This window comes from Zootoca vivipara, chromosome 7 (genome assembly GCF_965207765.1).
Source record: "Zootoca vivipara chromosome 7, rZooViv2.hap1.1, whole genome shotgun sequence".
NCBI lineage: Eukaryota > Metazoa > Chordata > Lepidosauria > Squamata > Lacertidae > Zootoca > Zootoca vivipara.
The window spans coordinates 54,391,936-54,412,707 of record NC_142590.1 but is presented as its reverse complement, the minus strand read 5'-3'; the positions used below and the strand labels follow the sequence as shown (position 1 = coordinate 54,412,707).

The 20,772-nt window shown below is 46.9% G+C and overlaps 1 protein-coding gene across 3 annotated transcripts in view; it reads left to right on the top strand.

Annotated features, from left to right (window-relative positions):
* The window catches only part of PIK3C2B (phosphatidylinositol-4-phosphate 3-kinase catalytic subunit type 2 beta), a 90,225-nt gene that overhangs the window by 54,476 nt on the left and 14,977 nt on the right, over positions 1-20,772 (top strand). For all 3 annotated transcript variants that reach the window (XM_035121407.3, XM_088674269.1, XM_035121409.3), the window contains 8 exons: positions 1,843-1,965; positions 6,855-7,022; positions 9,118-9,229; positions 12,593-12,735; positions 18,006-18,194; positions 18,434-18,527; positions 19,817-19,911; positions 20,517-20,697. In XM_035121407.3, coding sequence (XP_034977298.3) covers positions 1,843-1,965; positions 6,855-7,022; positions 9,118-9,229; positions 12,593-12,735; positions 18,006-18,194; positions 18,434-18,527; positions 19,817-19,911; positions 20,517-20,697 — 1,105 coding nt within the window. The remainder of the gene's footprint in view (positions 1-1,842; positions 1,966-6,854; positions 7,023-9,117; positions 9,230-12,592; positions 12,736-18,005; positions 18,195-18,433; positions 18,528-19,816; positions 19,912-20,516; positions 20,698-20,772) is intronic.

The following is a 20,772-nucleotide window of genomic DNA, read 5'->3' as shown; positions in this document are numbered from 1 at the left end:
GCCTGTCTTGACCTTCGTTGCCCCGCAGCCCTCCCTGCACCATCGCTTGGCACCTGTCACATGGCCGGTCCTTCTGACAAGAGCGCCATGTGATGGCATTCTCCGTGGCGTATGTCAATCCAGCTGGCTGGGAAGGAAGTTGGGAGAGTGTCTCTCAAAAGAGCACAACCTGAGGGAAAGACTCTAGGAAATGGATTGAGTTCTGCCATTGAGCAGACAAAAGGGCTTCTGCTCAACTTTGGGTCCGGTTTGTGGGAGCTAAGTCAGGGTTAAGAAATCGCCTGACTTGAAATTGCAACCCTGCCTGCGACCTTGGAGGATAGGCTGTCGGTGGCCACTAACCACAGTAGCTGTTCTCTACCTCTGCTGTCAGAGGCGGTGTGACTGAATACCAGATGCTGGAAATCGTAGGTGGAGAGAGTGCTGCTGCAATTGGGTCCTGTTTGCAGACTTCCCTTGGGCTTCTGGTTGACCACTGTGAGAACAGGATGCTAAGCTAGATAGGCCTCTGGCCTGGTCCAGCAAGCTTTTCTTATGACCAGAGTTTTAAGAAGAACATGGTTGGCACAACCCTCTTTTCATAGCCCTATTGTTGCTTGTTGTCAGGGAGGAAGCACCTAGAATCAATCTTTGGACGCAGGGCGATGACTCTAAGCTTGTAAATGTATAGGTGTATAGAAATCTAATGATTTCTGCTGTGGCAAAAACATAGTTAGAAGAGGAAGTTATTAATTAGCCATTGTTTCATTTTAGTATATTAACATTTTAATGACTGTTCTTTTTGAAGACTGCCCTGGAAGGGTGGAATAAAAATAAATAATTCAACCATTTCCCTCAAGCATATTAGTGAGCTATGCAAGTGAAGCTGACTGTATTTTGAACAGTGGGTTAAAATACCAGTATTTTTTGCCTTATGTCTGTCTGCTGGGCATATATTATACCTGTGCAATGCAGCAGGAGCAAGAATATTCCCGGCATGTGGTAAACAAGCATATTGACTATTGTTTTATAACATGTGGTGTTATAAAAGGTCCCTGCCCCAAGTGGCATACAATCTAGAAAGCAACGCCAGAATAACAGCAGAGGGAGGGAAGGGGAGTGGAGGTAAACAGGAAAAGAATATGTGAATTTTGCAGTTGCAATACTGAATAGGGTATTGAGGATTCAAGGATTGCATCAAGGGGGTTCGTGGAAAGATGTATTTATGTTTTGAATATCCCCCAAGGCTCTTTCCAACCCCAAGGCTCAAAGGTGGTTAACTGTAGAATAAAATGCAAACATAAAATATCCTGCAAAAATGCCGCTGAAACAAACAAAGCAGCACAGGTTGTAACCCTGTCCCAGTCTCTCACTGTCTCCCCAGCCCCTCAAAACTGAGCTGAAATAAAAGATCTAGCAAGGCTACTGGCCTTGATGAGTCTCAAGGGGCAGGCGAGAAATTTCGTAGTTGGGGGTCATCTACCAAGTCAGGATGCCTCTAATCGAATGGACAAGATTTGTGCCTATCAACCAGACTTGAACCATCTGGGGTTTGCCTGCCATTCATTCATTCTCCTTTGTGTGAGGGCTGGGGGGAGCAGGGGAGGACTAGGTGGGGCTGTTTCAGGCTTGGGGTTGAAACAGATTATCACCAGTGACTCAACTGCTGAGTTTAAAATAAATCAAGTCAAAGTATTTATTTCATGTGTTCCTCCTGTTTGCTATTAGACTGCAGCTAAGAATTGTAGCAGGCTGCTCCCTCCCAGCCCCTGCCTCCAGTCCTTCTGAGATCAAGACCTTTTCTTTTTGCTCTGTGAGATAACAAAAATTAACCCATTTCTCCTTTCCTTTTTTTTTTTACAGCTATGAAGATTTCTATCTCTCCTGCTCACTCAGTCATGGTGGCAAAGAGCTCTGCAGCCCCTTGCAAACCCGAAAAGCTCATGTGTACAAGTACCTCTTCCATCTCATCATCTGGGACCAGCAGTAAGGCACCTCCCCACCTGCCCTCCCCTTTCTGTGTTGAGAAGGGTATAAAGGAAAGGGTGGGAAAGCGGCTGGAGAAGGGTGATCTCATGTGTTTTTAATGCAAGTTGGTTGGTAAAGGAGGTGGATGAGAATTAACTCTCCCCTGCTTGTAGCTGCATAGCTTTGCAGGCAAAAAGTCCCAGTTTCAATCTACAGAGTGAATAGGGCTGCCAGACTCAATAGAGGACAGGACTTCTGTGCCTTTAATTGCCCTGCTCTCTTTTGAGTTTGGAAACCTTAAAGAGAAACCAGCAGACCCTTTGCTTGGAAATTAAACAAAGGGTCTGCTGGTTTCTCTTTAAGGTTTCCAGACTCAAAAGAGAGCAGGGCAATTAAAGGCACAGATGTCCTGTCCTCTATTGAGTCTGGCAACCCTAAGTGAAGAAAGTGTGTAGGGTGAAGGGGGTTCTTAATCTATTGCTTACTTTTAATTTCTCTGCCCTACATCAGCCTACCCCACCCCACAAGGCTTCAAGCCCCATGAGGAAGAAGTTGTGTGTGTGTGTGGAGTGAGGTATGCCCCACAGGTCCCCCATCCCTGCTCTAAAGCAACATGCGTAATGTAAAAGAGTGATCCCTAAAAAGCATGCAGCAGTTACCAGCAATAAAGCAGGGCTACCACTCCGTGTGGTTGTGTATGTGTAGTTTGGCCTTCCCGTCTTACAGTGCTGGTTTTCCAAGGTGCATCTCCTGGCAAACGCCGTAATGTCTGAAGAGGAGAAATGCTGGTCCGTAACGCAACAAAGGGGCAAGCAACAGGCACATGCCAGGGAACTAGGACTGCCTGTGGCTTTTGGCGCATGTCCACTGGGTCTCCTGTTTGATCTTCACGGGGGCTTCCTGGGGAGACAGAGTGGGAAAGCAGCCAGGTCGTCTGCTGTGTAAAGTGTGACTCGGTCCCTCGCTGCTTTTGTGACTCCACAGAAACGGCCCTGCATGCCTAGACAATTCGCTCCCACGGGCAGAAGTTTGAATCCGAGAACCTGGGAAAATAACTTCCGATGGGTGTAGGATTGCAGAGGAGTGGGAGGGGGGGATGTCATCTCCAAGACCTCATTGCTATACACTGTGCAGTTGCTGAAGGGGAAGGGAACTTGATCCTAAAATAGCCTGGGTAGCAGAAAGGATGCTGGCCACCCCCCTCTCCACTGAGGTCCAGTAACATTTGACATTTTTTTCTAGGCCAGCAAGAGGAGATGGGGGTGGAGGTGGGAAATAGATAATTTTAGAAGCTGCCTGTCCTGCAGAAGGACGCACAGTGAAGCTACATGGAGAGTGTTGCCTCAGCTCCGCTCGGTGTGAGTGCTTTATTCGGTGGATGAAGAATGGAATAAGCCCCAGGATGGGAACAACCCAAATGAGGAGCCCGCCATGTAGCAGTTTTCCTACTGGCCCTTAGACAGCTGCACAAAGGGCTTTCAGGAATATGTAGCACCCTCGGACTGCCTCTGGGCGGGTATCAGGCCGCGCTGATCTGGCACACTCCCCAGCTTTTCTAACAGTACGGGATCGGCTCAGGGGACTGACTGGTGGCCCTTCCTGTTAAGATGGCTGAATAGAAAGGGGAAACCCCCTTGGACAAGGTTAGTGTTCATGTGCCTCCCCCAGCTCCTCCCAGGAAAGCTCCAGATGGAAATGGGCAATGCGGGGCGGTTGCACTCCCTCTTGCAACCGGAGATGTCCTTGCACAGCTTCCTCCGAAGCTGGCCTCACTGTATCTCCAAAGCCTGCTTTTTTAAAAACAAAAAACCCACAGCCCAACCCTGGAGCATATGAAATGTTTAATAAAGCATTTCTGAACACATGCACCGTGCCATTTCCTCAGCATTTAGTAACGGGCATGTCAGTTATTTGAGGGGAAGCCTTTTGGAAAGAAGGTGTTTTCCTAATCTTTATACAACACCGAGAAAACCTTAGGTATTTTATTAAGAGTAGTGGTAGTTGTGGGTGATTAATGTATGACTTCCAAACATGCTTGAACCCCAATATCACTCATTCTAAGAGTGGCAAGCCTGTGTGGTTCACTAGCCAATGCTTGGATTTTTAAAGCTTGGTCACCTTGCTTCAACTCCCTGTTCAGCCGTGGACTTCACCGAGTAATCCTAATCAAGTTACTACCTGTAAAACTAAAATAGTGATTTGTGAGGACAAATAAGGGAGCCTTCACTGTAAAGGTCCTGCACTTTATGATAAGCTAGAACAACCTCCCTCAACCTGGTGTCCCTCTTCGAGGTGGCAGCTATATTCCAAAACATCTAGAGGGCACCAGGTTGGGGAAGGCTGAACTAGAATAACAGGGTGGAGGAGTGTGAAGGAAGATGGGCGCATTTGTTTCAAGGACTCTTGGTTTTAATCTTTGTATACAGGCAGTGGCCTGAAGTTACGAATTTTAGGAATCTATAACTGATACCTGCAGGCTGAATCTATAACTGATACCTACCCTTGGTCATAGATATACGTATCAGTATATTTAAGATGTGGCTTCTCCTTCATTAGAGGCTCTTAAGCAGAGGCTTGGTGGCCGCCTATCCAAGATGTGTAGGAGCTGATTTCCAGCACCGACAGTGGGTTGGAGTAGATCACCTGAGAGGGGAGTCCTTTCAACTTCATGGTTCTATGCAATGTCTAGGGAGGAAAGTCTGCACCCTAACACTGAACATGTTTGTAGTATCATGGTAGTGCTGTGGTCTCAACCACTGAGCCTCTTGGGCTTGCCGATTGGAAGGTTGGTGGTTCGAATCCCTGCGACAGGGTGAGCTCCCGTTGCTCTGTCCCAGCTCCTGCCAACCTAGCAGTTTGAAAGCACGCCAGTGCAAGTAGATAAATAGGGAAGGTAAACGGTGTTTCTGTGCACTCTGGCTTCCGTCATGGTGTCCCGTTGAGCCAGAAGCGGTTTAGTCATGCTGGCCACATGACCCCGGAAGCTGTCTCTGGACAAACGCTGGCTCCCTTGGCCTGAAAGCGAGATGAGTGTCACACCCCATAGCTGCCTTTGAGTGGACTTAACCATCCAGGGGTCCTTTACCTTTTTACCTTTTAGTTCCCGTCCTTTCACTGAACTGCTGTTTCTCAATGATCCCTGATCACCACTTTGTAATTTTTCCTTCTGTCTCTCTGATCTTCAAGAAGGGAAGTCCTCAGCTCTGCTTATCTTTCCCCTTTCCCCTTTGTTCTGATGAAAAGGACCAGCCTACTTCTTTCTCCTGCCAGGAGTGACTGGAGCCAGAAGCTTATGTGTCATGCAGTGCATTTTTTTTTTTAGATTTCCATTGCTGCATAGCAGGGGTTCAGACGCTGAGTGTTAGAGCAGTGATAGTCTTTCAACATGACCTATTTCTCCTTTGGCTGCAGCTACAGTCTGAAGCTTCTCCAGAGGAATAATTGGGTGGTGGTTGTGCTGTGTATGTCCTGGACGTGTATCCTACTTTCCTTCCTTTCTGCATTTTTGTGGGGAGAAATGAAATGCAGAAATACAACACATATAGGCTAAGCCACACAACTAGAGAAAAGTTAGAGGTGGAGGAGAAAAGAGCAGGAGGAGGATTTGTTACAGCCGAAGCCTGTAGGGCAAGTTGGGCAGTTTGAGCAGGTCCTCGCCAAAGTGGTGGGTCCCCTCCTATTCCAGTGGGTGCCCTGATGGTTAAAAGGGGGCTTAGGGCACCAGTGGGCCCTTCTGAGGCATTGGGGTTTGTCCAACCAGATGAGGACCCCACATGCTGATACTCAGGCTCATATAGGACATAGAATCATAGAATTGCAGAGTTGGAAGGGACCCTAAGGGTCATCTAGTCCAACACCCTGCAATGCAGGAATCTTTTGCCCAACGTGGGGCTCGAAGCCACAACCCTGAGATTAAGAGCCTCATGCTCTTCTAACTAAGCTATACTGCAGATTTAAAGCAGGCTTAATAGTAATTTTCTTTCTCCGGGCAATCCTGGGATTTTCCTGCACCCTCCCCAAACAATATCCCTTGAGATGCAGCTTGTTGGACATAACGTTCATTGAAATCCAGTTTTTGGTGTCTTAAAACTGTGCTTCATTGTTCCTACGTTCCCACTCTTGACTGCCTCAGAGCCTTGAGGTGTTGCTTATCTTTGAAACCCAGACTGCGAAAATGAATGTTGATGGCTTCACACTAGGTCCGGCGTCCCTATAGCTGTAGGATTAAGGCAGTAGAAACAGGTTTCCTCCTGGAAAGGAGATAACAAAATGACACATTTACACAAGTGCGCTCTCTCTGTGTATGTTTCATTTGTGTACGGTATGTGTGAGTGTACACGCACGCACACACACACACACGGATCCAATTCTGAGCAGTGATTTATTGTGTTTGTCATACATTTGGATGCTCTCTCTTTTTTGTGCAATTGGGCCTTGAATGCAAATGCGAGCGAGGGAAAGGAGGAAAAAAGCACAAGCCCAACGCTGGCTGAAGTGCACAAGCTTCCTACAGGGTGAAACAAGGGCTTATGTGGCCGAATGTTAGCAAGTGCTGGATTTACGCCAGGAAGACACTGATTCAGCCGCTGACGGTTTGGCACTGTCTTTCAGTGTCTGCTCAGAACCAGTCAAATAGAAACCACCATCACTTACCTCACAGCAAATGGCATAATTCCACCGTCCCCTCCCTGAAGACTTTGTGTACTAACCATGCAGCAGCACAGCCTTCTCCAGCCTGATGCCCTACAGATGTTTGGGGGCTGCAACATTAGCCCCAGCTAGTACATGTGCAATACATCTGGATGAAGGCTGTGCTGTAGTGCAAGTTGTTTAATTAGATAGTTTCTTCTTTCAGGGAAATGGATGTTAAGCTGTCGTCCTTGCTCATTGGCTTCTACTTCTTTCAGAATCTGCTTCCCGGTCCAAGTGAATCGCCTCCCGCGAGAGACTCTCCTGACAGCCGCGCTCTATGCCACTCCAATCCCGCCTCCCGGGAGTTCTTCCGAGACCAACAAGCAGCGCCGTGTCCCAGAGGTTTTGGGCTGGGTCACCACACCGCTCTTCAACTTTCGGCAGTACGTGTGCCTGCTTCTGTGTGGGAGAGAAGCTCGGGAGAGAATAAGCAGTGTAGCTTTCTGGGACATCTGTTTGGGATGAATTCCAAAGGGGTAGGCCGTGTCAGCCTGTTAGATCAAATGCAAAAGAAGAGTCTTTTGTCAGCTGGAGGCCACTTCATCAGTTGCATGAAACGTTGTGCTCAGCTGACAAGGATATAAGCACACATATCCAGATATGTTGGTGCAAGTGGGGGAAATGGCACATGGTGAGGCCAAAATGGCACAAAAGGCCGTGAACTGCAACAGGCACAGTCTGGCATTACTGAGCAAGGCATGAGATCAGGCGGCCCTCCAGATGTTTTGGCCTACAACTCCCATGATCCCTAGCTAACAGGACCAGTGGTCAGGGATGATGGGAACTGTAGTCCAAAACATCTGGAGGGCCGAAGTTTGGGGATGCTTGCATGAGATGATCACAGTGATCATCCAACAACAGCAGTAGCTTCCTAGTCAGTCTTCCTAGTCAATTTCTGTTCTATTCCAATTGCACATGTATAGCGTAGTGGGAGAGGAAACCCTGGCTTTGATTAAGTCTTCAGTGAATAGAATCAAATTTGCAGGTCATAAGTGACCCAGGGGATTGAATAGAGTTGTGGGCTGTTACATGCTTGATGCTTAAGGTCACACTGTTCCTAATAGCCCCTTTTAAGAAAAAGGCAACTGCTCAGGAAAGCAGGCCAGCAAAAGGGTCTTGAGTGATCATGTGAGCAGGATCATATGGTGGCTAGAGGGAGAGAAATTCAGGAGCTGACCCTCCTTAATTTGTAGAGCAGCGTTTCTCAACCGCTGTTCCGCGGCAGTCGTCCGGGGCCCGCGGCAGTTGCGCCTGACTCCCGAGCCGTGCGGCACCTGAGGCGCCCGTCATCACAGCCGCGCTGTGTGGGAGGGGGCAGGGGCTGACGCTGACGCTCCCGACGTTCGGGAGTCCTTTGCGCATGCGCAAAGCGCAGCTGTGGACTCCGGCGGTTTCTCCCGAACGTCGGGAGTTGTCCGGTGCCCTCCAGACGGCCGCGAGGCACCCGCCGGAGTCCGCGCTGTGTGGGAGGGGGCAGGGCTGGCGCTCTCATGGTCTCCCGACTCTGCCAGCTAGGTCTCCTTCTCCCGACGTTGGCAGCCCGGCGCAGCTCACGGGGCGCCCAGGGGCCGTCAAGGCAGGTGCTCGGCTCCCGCCGGCGGCCCTTCTCCCGCCATGGCTGCCGCCGCGCACCCGGCTGGGATCCAAGCAGGTGGCCACAGGGCGGGTGTGTCGCTGGGTCCGCTCCTCCTCCTCCCTCGGCGGGGCTCTGAACTCCGTGTAGGTGTGTTTAAACTTTTATTGATGAAAAGTAAACTCTTCAGCATAAGTCTGTCATGATATTAACACATATTTTCATTTTAGGCAGCCTAATCATTTCGATTAATGACACAGCACTTCCTGTCGAGAATCCCAGCAAAACAATTTTGCATAGGTGTACGCCACACATTTCATTAAAGTGCGCATCCAGGGAATCCCCCCCCCCAAAAAAAACCCCATTTATTGAGTACATAATCATAAAAGGACATCATTTTTATTCATCAAACTAATGAAACAAAAGCTTCACTATTTCTTTTAAATTAACAACCAAACTTTAAAAATACAATCTTAAGTGAGACACAAATTACTATCTTTTTGGCAAGTGTTTCTTACAGTCATAATTATATAGTCAATATAGGGCGGCACAGAGTTAAATTTTTAAACTTTTTTAATGGTGGTGTGCCTCGAGATTTTTTTCATTGAACAAGTGTGCCTTGGCCCAAAAAAGGTTGAGAAACACTGTTGTAGAGAGAGGTCCTAAGAGGAACAATTCAGGGTTTGTCAGTCCAGCCATCATCTTCCAGACAGTGGTAATGTTGCTGAGGAATGGAGTGTGGTAACGGAAAACAACCCCTATGTTCTGTGGAGTGATTTACTTTGATAACTGGTTTTTTGTCGGCACTGCTTTTTGCTAACCAGGTCTTCTTAACTACTACTACTACTACTAGAGCCTGAATCTGGTGTTAATGTCTGTTTTCTTCTGCGTGTGCATCCGTGCAGGGTCCTGACCTGTGGACGGAAGCTCCTGGGTTTGTGGCCAGCGACTCAAGACCCGTCTAGTGCCAGGTCAAGTGCTCCCAACTTCAACCAGCCTGACAGTGTTATTCTGCAGGTGAGTCTCTTCCTTGGGCTTGGTCACCACGCAAAGACAACCTTAATGTACTTTGTTTGTGGCTCTTACTGTTTGCCTCTTAAGATTGGGGAGCCAGCACTAGTCTCTGAAAGGTTTAGCTTAAGCTCTTATTCCACTATGTGCTGAACTTAGTATCAGGTCAGGGCTGTATTGATTTATGCACCCATCCAAGCAATTGCAAAATAATTGGGGCTAGTATCAGTCCCAATCCACTGAGAGTGGCACAATATTCTGTAAACCTTAAAGTTTGATTCCATAATTTCAACCACGTGTCGTATTCAATGTTATGCCCAAAGTCTTTTGCCCATTTTATCATTACCTCTTTTGTCAATTCATCTTTTGTATACCATTCTAACAACAGGTCATACATTTTTGACAAAAGTTTAATAATAAGTGCTTAGATGTATGAGATTATTGTCTTCTAGTAAATTCTAACCCAAAAAATGATTATGCCAGTCTTTAAGACGCTACAGGACTTTCTGTTGCAAAGGGAAAAGTGACTGAAATGTGACTTTTGGAGGCCTGGTTTTGCATAGGCTGTAGCCCTAACAATGTCTACTCAGAAGTAAGTTCAATTGAATTCAGTGGGGCTTAAGATTGCAACCTGATACTGTCATTTTGGGCAGCTCTGTCTCTCTGGGCCTTGACACCCTGAAAATCCTTGTGCTAGGGAGTTGCAGTCGATTTGTGACCCAAAGCACTTGCCTAGTCCAAACACAAGCATAGCTTTCTCTATTTTTCTTCCTTTCTTGGATTCATCTATTATATCTGTCTCTCCTCCGGATCCAATGTCCCCCCGCCCTCCTTTTTGCTCATTTCTGTCTTTTTCCCTCCCCTCCCCTGTACTTGCTAATACCCTTTTGGCTTTGAAGCTAGATGGCAGGACCCCAAGCCTGCTGCTTAGGGTGTGGACAGAAGGAATGGAGGGAGAGGCAGCCGGTGGAGATTTGGCAGTGGGAGGCGGTGGGGAGCAGCTGGATCCAGCTGGGCTGGGTCTGGAGAGGTTTCCCCCTGGGTCATATCGTGTGCACTATCCTCCTTCCCTGCTGATTTGAAGCGAGCAGGAGGATTATTACTAAGCATCCGAACCAAGCCCTGCTGGAGCCTCAATTACTTCCCTTCCCTAGCCTCCCTTCCCTTCCCTTCTGCTGCAGTTCTCCGACCTGCTTATACGCGACTGATTTCTTTGGCACGCAACCACTGGTTTTTCTTTTCCAAAGCCACTTACAAACCCATCGAGTTTTGCTTATTTATTTATTTTAAACTCAAGCTGTTGCCGGTAATCCCCTAAGTGCTGCTGCTGCTGCTGCAAAGGACCTGCATTTGAGTAAATGATGCACATTGCCGTTGGCGCCATTGCATCCCACCCCATCAGGGCTTTTCCAGTCCAAAGCTGGGTGTGGTTGCAACTTTCTAAGGCTCAAGAAAGACTGAGCTCATTTTCCACCTTTCCTTTTGAAAGATTTCAAGGAAATGTTCTGTTAAACTCATCCACGGCTCCAAACCTTGATATGCTGTAGGCTTATATAGAGCTTCCCCAAGCATGTGGAGGTCAGCAAATAGCTGCCACTCTAAAGCGCGGACAGTGAGTATCTAATTTGAGAAGGGGTTAGATTGTAACACCCATCCTCCCTGGCCATGCTGGCTGGGTCTGATGGGAGTTGCAGTCCTGCACTACAGGCCCCTCACTTCCAGTCTAATGCCTGTGCTGTTTGCCTAAAAGAAGCCAGGGATAGGGCATGCCTTGTGGAGGCTTCTTGGTGTCTCATGGCATCCAAAAGGAAGGAAGGTCAAACGAAAGGACCAGCTCTGTGTATTTGGATGTTTAAATCAGAGCCAAAAGCATAATCTGATCATTCCACCCAGGGCCCAGATTGGTCTGGGCACACCAGTATTCAGCTGATTTTGGAAGTTTTGGGATGGTGTGATGAGTCACAACCTGAGCACATGGTGTTTGGTGGAACAGCCAGATGATTCAGTATTTGCCACTTCCCCAGTGACCTAGTTGTGGCCAGGCTAAAGGGGTGTGTGATTTGGCCTTAAACCATGGTCAGTTCCGCTTCCTGATCTGTTCTTCGGCCTTCTTGCCCAGAAGGTATCCCCATGAAACTTAGTTTCACAACACCCTCGCAGCTTTTCTACAGCCCCATACACATTCGGACCTCTTTGTTGCAGGAACATTGTTTAGAGCTACGAGGAAAACCTGCTAAAGCGTCCCAATGGAAAGGAAAGCATGTGAGAATTGAAACTGCCGTTTCTGGAATTCAGTATGGGCAGCATATGCCCAAGTGGCAATGCATGGTGCTTTTACACGGCTGCCACTATCAAGTAGTGCCCCAGAAGAACAGGGCTCCAGTATTCACTAGATGGCAAGGTACTGTCACGGTCCGGTTGGCGGGCAGTTGAAGCCCCAGCTGAGGACGTCAGGACCAGGGGCAAGATGGCGGTGTGGGAGCAGGGCCAAGAGTCCAGGTGGCGAGGGGGCCGAGGGTCAAGCAGGAGTTGCGAAGTCGAGGGTCCAAAGGTCAAGAAGCAGGGAGTCAGGCAGGCGAAGGTCAGGAGGCAGGAGTCCCAGAGGTGAAGGTCCGAGGGTCAGTAGGCAGGAATCACGAAGGTGAAGGTCAGGAGGCAGGAGTCATGAAGGCGAGGGTCAGGAGGCAGGAAGCAAGAGGTCAGACGCAACAAGGCAGGGATCGCATTGCTGTGGCAAAGAGCTGAAGGGAAATGCTGGGCTTATATCCCTGCCACCAGGTGCAGTGAGTTATCAAGTGGCTTCACCTGAGCAGCCGCGCCTTGCTTCCCCAGAACAAGCTCAGGAGGGCCCCAGTCCTGCAAAGCCCATACTCCTGACATGTACAGTCAGTTGTACAGTGTACCCTGTGACTTGGGGGAATGTGCAGGTCTGCATACACATTACACCCTGCCAAAGGGTGAATGCATGGCCCCCCACAGTAGTTCTGAACGGTGTGGGCAGAAAAATGGAAAGAGAAAACATATTGCTTGCATTACAATAAAAATATGACTACACAAATGTCTTCATAATTTCTTGACTGGTTTCTTGGCTGTCCATTTCACAGATGTGTGCATAGGATGGAGCTGGGACTGCAGTGTGACTCATTATTGTGTCTGCTTTTCCTACTTCTGTGCAATGTGTCATATTCTGTGTGATGTCTGCCTGGTACCCAGGCACATGAATAATAGGATGCTCAGGTGTAGGACTCCTTTTCAGGCTACTTCCATGTGCTGATAGTGGGATAAGGCATCCCCGGTATCAATCTGCCCTTTCAGGGTGGCAGTAAGTATGTGCTTAAAAGGCTGTTCTTGTCTCCCTACCTTTCACAGATTGACTTCCCCAATTCAGCATTTGAAGTCAAGTTTACCAGTCCACCGGCAGCCGATTTCAGTCCCCAGTACAACTTCAACAGCCTCTTTGAGGGAGACCAGCAGAAGCTGAAGGAGGTGATGCAGAAGGAATCGTTTTATTGGTGAGAGGATGGAGAGTGTGCTTGGGCACATTGTTGTATCAGGGGAGAGATTCTTGGTCACTGAGTTGAACATCTCGGAGGGGTAATAGGCAGGGGTCCCTCCAGATATTTGCTGGACTATCATTCCCATCACCCCTGACCATTGGCCATGCTGGCTGGGGCTGATGGGAGTTGGAGTCCAACATCATCTAGAGGGCCAAAGCTCTTCCCCAACCTTGGTTTAAAGGGTGAAATGGTTCCTACTAGGCTGGTCCCCTCTGCTTCTACTACCCTCGTTTAATATAATCACTCTTGCTGCAACATACATTATGTTCCCTCCCTCTTTCTGTGGGATCTGTCTCACATATTGTCTAGGCTTCTTATCTCCAGTGCTTGCCCCTCTCTCTTTCCATCACATTCTGAGGCCAGCACTCAAAGTACTTTCTACATAGTCTGCTCTATAATCATGCCCAGGCATGCAGTCTTCATCCAAACTTGTTCAGCATATGTTTCGCTGCTAGCAATGTACTACTGACCGCCCTGCTGGGTACTGAAGAGTGTCATCTAAATAAATCTGTTTCCTCCATAAATAGTCTCCAACTGGCAGTGGTGGTTTCGATCTAAACACACATAAGAATAGAAGGGAATGTAACCCTAATAGGCAAACATCTCAGAGTCTTCCTTGTTCCTGTTAAACTTGATGAAAAGATTGTGGAGAAAGGTCTACAGATTAATGTTCAAGGAAATGCTGTAGATAAGGAAGGATTTCAAATACTTCCATTATAGCCTGAACAAGTTATTTGGTTTCTAGTTTAGAATCTGCTCAATGAGGGGCAGCCTGTCCCCACAGTTTATTCTATTTTTTAAAAAGTTTTGTTTAATGGACCCTGAAAATGGCCCCACAAGACATTTTACAGCACTATAAAATGTACAGTTAAAAACCAGGTAGCATTGAAACACAAGTAGGAAACAGCTATAAAACTGGAGGCTGGATCCACAGTAATGCTGTTCTCATCCTGGGAATCTCCATGGCTAAAACCTTAGATGACTTGGAATATGAGTGGCAAAACTCAAATGCCACAAAAGCCAGTAAGAACTGCTGTCAGGCTGTACCCACCTGATATATTATTAACAACATTAACACTGATTGCTTCCATAATTGATCCCTTTAGCGTTTCTTTCCTGTAATTAGCCTGAAGTGGAATTAAAGCAGAGATTCCATACAAGCATTTAATAATCTAGCACTATATAATCTAGCAATGCTCTTCTCTTTGGCCCAGATTCTCCTATAATGGGCTGAGCCTGCATGCAGGTACGGTAGTTCTTAATTAAAGGCACATGGGCTTTAAGAGCCTCAATAGCACTTAGTCCACCCAGGACAGGCTGCTGTGGTAATTGCATTTAAATTAGCCAAAATAGTCATAGGTCAGGTTTGCAAAACACTGAGGGACACTGAAATGCAGCAGACGGACAATGACATTGTCCAGACATGCCATAAAAAGCAAGTGAACAAAGGAGGGCAATTTCAGAAAGAAAGTCTTAATATGAAAGCAGGCACTGCTCTTAACTCTTAAAGTAAAGTGGTACCTTGGTTGTCGGAACTTAATCCGTTCCGGGAGCCAAAACATCTTAGTACCAAGGCCTTCGACAACCAAGGTATGACTGTACAATAAAACGGGGGGAAGTTTTGATTTAGTAATTTTCACCTTCGACCCGGTGCCTTCACTGGCATCATTTGGGACCTACTTCTTTTCCCAGGCCTTTGATGGAGTTAATTGATTTTGTTGTTGTCAGTGTGTGTCTATCACTTCCTGTTGTTGTTTGGGTGGGAGGGCTGTTTTCTGAATGAGAAATTGTTCATGTTTATATCATTCTTCTTTAAGTATGGTATAGTATATATGAGTGTAAATCTTAAGTACTTAATTTGTATGCCACTTTGATGCAAAAGTGGCCAAGATATTGTAATTTGCTTGGATAACTTTTTGGGTAAAAAGCAGCTAATAAGCCCAGATCATTATTACCACCACCATCATCAGAGCTGCAGTGTTTTTCTTTGAAGGTTTTTATTCTGGGTGGTTGGGGTCATCTCCTTCAATTCATTTGCTACCTCCAATCCTGCTCTTTGTCCTGAACAAATTGGTATATAAATAGATCCGATGTCAGGCTGCCCTCACCCTTTTGCCTCCTTTGGCTGAAAGCAAGAAAGCTTTCTGCAGCAGTTTCTCGGTGCTCAGTAGGGGCAGACCACCTCTTCCTGGCATTGTACAGTAGGTTGTGCCACTTCCTTTCCTGTCTGCTGCGGAGGGAAGTTCTCATGGATGGCCTGTGCTTTTCACTCTCCATTTTTGTTCTGGCCTGAGTGAGTGAATGTATTTCCTGGAGGTGGCTTAAGGAAACCTGTGGGAATGGAGCTACAGTAGCCCTATTATGCAAGTGCCTTGGCCATATTGCTTTGCCAGCATCCGGACATTCAGCCCCTCCCTGTTATTCCTCTAACACTGCAGCTGGGCTGATCTTGATGGCCTTGGATCCTAGCTGTGGCCTCTCACAAAACCAACCCTGGTCTCCCTCCAACTTTTCTGCGTGATTCAGTTTTCCTCTCACTGCCTTGCCAAGACGGCTCAGTCAGTCCTCAGCCCCTGGGAAATGGTTTACAATGCAAAAGCTCAACACTGGAACACATCAAGTCGTTAGTAAGTGGCTCAATGGCTGCTCACCACTAAGTAGCCACTCCAACATATTTGGGATCCAGGCACCTTGAGCCACTCTACTTCTGTCTCTCCAAGCTATTTCATTTTCTTTGGCCTTCTGTTCTCTTCCCCCCTGCCCCCGATACTGCAGCTTCTCCCTGTTCTATTCCAGTTCAGGACACCTCCAGTTGCTCCTCAAATTTTGGCCTTTTACCTTCCCTGAACACAGGCCTCCAAATTTATCTCGTCTCCACCACTTACCCTTTTGAAGTCCTGAACTGCATGTACGAGTTCTGCTTAGTCCCCCGCCTCTCTTTAAGACTGACTGCCTTAAAAGATCTCTTTTATACCCCACACTTTTGACCTTTCCCCCCTGAGCTGCCCCCATGAGCTGCACTGACCTTCAATATGGAAATACCCCTGAGGCACCGAACAAAATCAGTGCATGCTAATTTTCTAGCTGGAGCCTGAGCCACAGAGGAGCAAGTATCATTTCCAGGGCTTAGCCATAGAATCATAGAACTCTACAGTTAGAAGGGGTCCCAAGGGTCATCTAGGCCAACCCCCTGCAATGAGGAAATCACAGCTGAAGAATCCCTGACATGTGGCCACCCAACTTCTCTTTTAAAACCACCAATGAAGTAGAGTCCACCATCTTCTGTGGTAGACCATTCCACTGTCAAACAGCTCTCACCATCAGAAAGTTCCTCCTAAAGTTTTGTCATAATCTTCTTCCATGTAATTTGAATCCATTGGTTCAAGTCCTACCCGCCAAAGCAGAAAACAAGCTTGCTCCATCATCCATGAGACAGCCCTTCAGATATTTGAAAATGGCTGCTGTATCTAATCTCAGTCTTCTCTTCTCCAGGCTAAGCATACCCAGCTTCCTCAACCGTTCCACGTGATGCTTGGTTTTGAGACCCTTTATCATCCTGGTCACCCTTGTCTGCACACATTCCAGTCCATAATCCCTGTTTTTAGAGCAGGGCTTTGATTTGAAACATGTAAAGAAATAGTGTCTCATCACTGGGTGACTGGGGAAACCCAGCCAGATGGGTGGGGTATAAATAATAAATTACTACTACAAATTAGCCCATTGCCAATCATCTGTGGTTGGCCAGGATTGATTGGTAGGCAGAACATCTGGATCAGAGGATGTGCTTTCTGAGCCCCATGACTTCATTTTCTCAAAATTAAGCACTACTAAGTTCATTCTTTCCTTTAATTATTGCCAGACAGTTGTTATATCAAGTCTAGGTCAGGGTTCCCCAAACTAAGGCTCGGGGGCCGGATGCGGCCCAATTGCCTTCTAAATCTGGCCCGCGGATGGTCCAGGAATCAGCATGTTTTTACATGAGTAGAATGTGTCCTTTTATTTAAAATGCATCTCTGGGTTATTTGTGGGGCCTGCCTGGTGTTTTTACATGAATAGAATGTGTCCTTTTATTTAAAATGCATCTCTGGGTTATTTGTGGGGCATAGGAATTCGTTCATATTTTTTTTTCAAAATATAGTCCGGCCCCCCACAAGGTCTGAGGGACAGTGGACCGGCCCCCTGCTGAAAAAGTTTGCTGACCCCTGGTCTAGGTTGTGTGTTTTTTATAGGGTTGCCAGACTCAATAGAGGACAGGACTTCTGTGCCTTTAATTGCCCTGCTCTCTTTTGAGTCTGGAAACCTTAAAGAGAAACCAGCAGACCCTTTGCTTGGAAATGAAACAAAGGGTCTGCTGGTTTCTCTTTAAGGTTTCCAGACTCAAAAGAGAGCAGGGCAATTAAAGGCACAGAAGTCCTGTCCACTATTGAGTCTGGCAACCCTAGTTTTTTAAGGTAGCAGCATTCTTACAGTGCATGCAAAGCAGTTTTTCAGGAACTTTAAACCTGCTCCTCCCTAATTCAGCTTCATGTCGCATCATCAGTGCTGTGGTGGGGAGAAAGGATGCAGGTGGAACCCCAAGCAAGAGCAGAGGTATTTCACTGTGCCTGGATGGCTCCATTACTTCCAATGAGGAAGCACTTGGTCCTCTTCCTTAGGGCTGCTGCATTCATCACAGGCAGCAGCTTCCTTTTCTCCTGCTGCTCTTGCGGCAGGAGAACCTTTGACCCCATTAGACTGGGGATGGAATTGCTTCAAGTCACCCCATTAGCCACCTGATCCCATCTTCCCCATGGAGAGAAATGGATTGACTGGTAATTGAAGCACTCAGCCTTGTTCTGTTTGAGATGAAGCAGTGTGCGATTGTCTTTCTGTGTCTTTGCTGCTCTCTGGTGGAGGCCCAAAGCAACCAGTGTATGATCAAATGGCACGAGGCTCTTCTCTAGCAGTCCTACATGAGAATGGGCTGTTCTCTCCTTCTCTCATGCAAACACACTGCACAGAAATATATTTCCCTTGGCCTCCCCCTTCTCCTTGTGCCTTTATTCTGCATCAAATGGGCATAAGGTTCTCTTAAAGGCACAAGTGCCTTCCTCGATCAGGTCAAAGAAAGGCTCAAAGTGTCTGTTCCAGCATCAGCCAGTTTGGGTGTTCCTGGAAATTTTGCAAGTGCCGTAGCTAATAGCCCTTGTGTCCCCAGACTGATCTTAAGATTTCTCTTGTCCCAGGCTAACAGATGCCGACCGGAAGCGGCTGTGGGAGAAGCGCTATTACTGCCACTCTCAGCCGGGCTCCCTGCCTCTGCTGCTTGCCAGTGCCCCGAGCTGGGAGTGGGCCTGCTTGCCTGACATCTATGCCCTGCTGAAGCAATGGACTCACATGAATCACCAAGATGCTCTTGGGCTACTGCACGCAGCGTAAGTCATCTTCCTAGGTTTGGGTGGGGTTTTTATTGTATTTTGTGAAGGTGGTTTTATGCATTGGGGGGAGGTTCGCTTTATTGTCCATGTGTCTTATCGCTGCTGTATGTTGCTTTGAAGGTTCTTCTTGGGGAGAGAAAGAGGGGAACTGTTAAGTTTTATACATAATGAAAGGTGGCTATCAACATGGAGGTGGAGTTGTCCTGTAGTGAAAATATCCTGGTACGTTGCTGCAGGTTCCCAGATCAGGAGGTGAGGAGGACAGCTGTGCAGTGGATTGATTCCATATCTGATGCTGAGCTACTGGATTATCTGCCCCAGCTGGTACAGGTAAGTCCCATGTGCCGACCAGGCGAGCAGCCATAGCATTGTCATGTTACCTGAGAAATATTTCCGATCCACTTGGGAGCCAGAGGCTTGTGTGCTTGGACAGCATTGTATCTTGGGAGGCAGCTGCCGTGGCAGAGGGCTTAGTTCTTTGGAAGCTCAGAACCTGAGCAGCAAAACCTAAAGCAGCTTTTCTCAAAATGGTTGGAGTTTCTCAGAAGCCTTTGTAGAATGGCCAGTTTCTGATACCCTAAGGATAGGTTGCTAGGCTCCAGTTCACCTGTACTAAAGATCATGGAGCGTTCAGAATTAAAGCAGGATGGTACTGATGGAAGAACTCTTAAACAGCAAAACCTTCCAGTAAGACTTCAGACTGCTGTCATAGGTCACGTTCTTCAGTTCGTTCTCTTGTATTCTACACTTAATTAGAAATAGTTTTTGTTCTCACAATGAGCAGTGTTTAGATTTGTCTGGGAGGACTGTTTCAAAATCTTAACATTTTGCCTTGATGAATTCCTACTAAAAAAAAACAAAAAAAAACCCCGGTGTAATATAATAATTTTGTTTCTTGTCCTTTGCTGCCTGAAATGTAGAGAAACGTTTTTTTTCTGTCTTTTGGTGAATGCTTGTACTGAGGTGGTCAAGGTTTGCCTATATTTTCTAGGCTAATTTACCTCAGGTATTCTCACAATTGCAATGCTGAGCAGAACTATCACTACTATGCTTGTTTCTTTTTAAGGCAGGGGCAACAGTTTACTCTTCTACCATACTTTCAATGTCCCGATTTGTGCTCGCATAAAAATGGGTATGTTTTCAACACCCTGTGTGAGAAAATAAAGAAATAAATATTGTCTTGAAATGTAAGAGGTAACATAGTAATAGGTAAAGGAAAAGGGACCCCTGACCATTAGGTCCAGTCACGAACGACTCTGGGGTTGCGGCGCTCATCTCACGTTTAACCCACAGCGCCACCTGCTGTCCCAACATAGTAATAGTGCTACATTAATTGATTTTGGGGTGATTTCTTGGGTGCTTTCCAAGCTATAGAGACAAAAGGAAAAAAGCACATGTTTTTCCTCAAACAGGAGACACAAAAGGGATGGTGGTGGAAGCTGTTTCTCCACCTGTGGTAGTATTTTGGTGGGGGTCCTCCTTCCTACAGAAAAAAGGCCAACAAAATTCTGAATTCTTTACGGTTTTTATGGCTCACATGTTGTATACCAGCTTGTGAGGGCTGTGCCCCCAAAGGCAGACTATTAAAAGAATAACCAATCTGTTCTTTCCTCTCCCAGGCTCTGAAATATGAATGCTACCTGGACAGTCCCTTGGTGCGGTTTCTTATGAAGCGAGCCGTCTGTGACCTGAGGATAACTCACTATTTTTTCTGGTAATGTTGGTGGGTGTGCTGTTGGCATAGGGAATGAATTAGAAACAAGGGTGGGTGGGTAGGTGTTTAAAAAGAAAGAGAGAGAATTTGAAGAAGTTACAATCATCAAGTTTGATTCTTTCTAGCAGAGGCTAGAAAATGTTCAGAACATTTTGCTTCCATTCACTGTTACCAGCCTTTGAATAAATGATTTCTTTCCTAGGAATTGCTTAGCATTACACTCCTAATTACCTTTGTTTAGGACTGGATTTCTATGCTTTCATTTCTTTCTTTCTTTTAATTAAATCAAGCTCTTTTTAAAAATTAAACCAAGTTTCTAGGCCTCATGAGGAGCAGTTTTAGGAGTCTGAGAACCTTAGCCCCCTCTGTTTTGTGTTGCATTATTCTGGCTATCTTTAACTTATATTTTCAATTTTTGCAGACTGGGAGGGGGGGGGGCTTTTAAAAAAAACAATAAATTTGGTTTTAGTTATGAAAACTTGGTCTGTCTCCTAGTTTGACTTGGTCTGTCTTTGCTTTGCTTAACTGTGCTTGTGTTGGTGTGGATGAATGGGTCTTCCACATAAACCCCACTGCTTCCAGTAACAGTGTCTCCATGTCTCTAGGCTGTTGAAAGATGGTCTCAAGGATTCTCAGTTCAGCATCCGTTACCAGTATCTGCTGGCAGCTCTGCTGTGCTGCTGTGGCAAGGGCCTGCGAGAGGAGTTTGACCGCCAGTGCTGGCTAGTGAACACCCTGGCTAAGCTGGCTCAGCAGGTTCGTGAAGCCGCTCCTTCATCGCGACAGGTATGTGTGCTTGCGAGCACCTCATGTCTCCCATGAGGGTGTGATGGGGAAGGAAGAATGAAGCAGCAAAGCTCT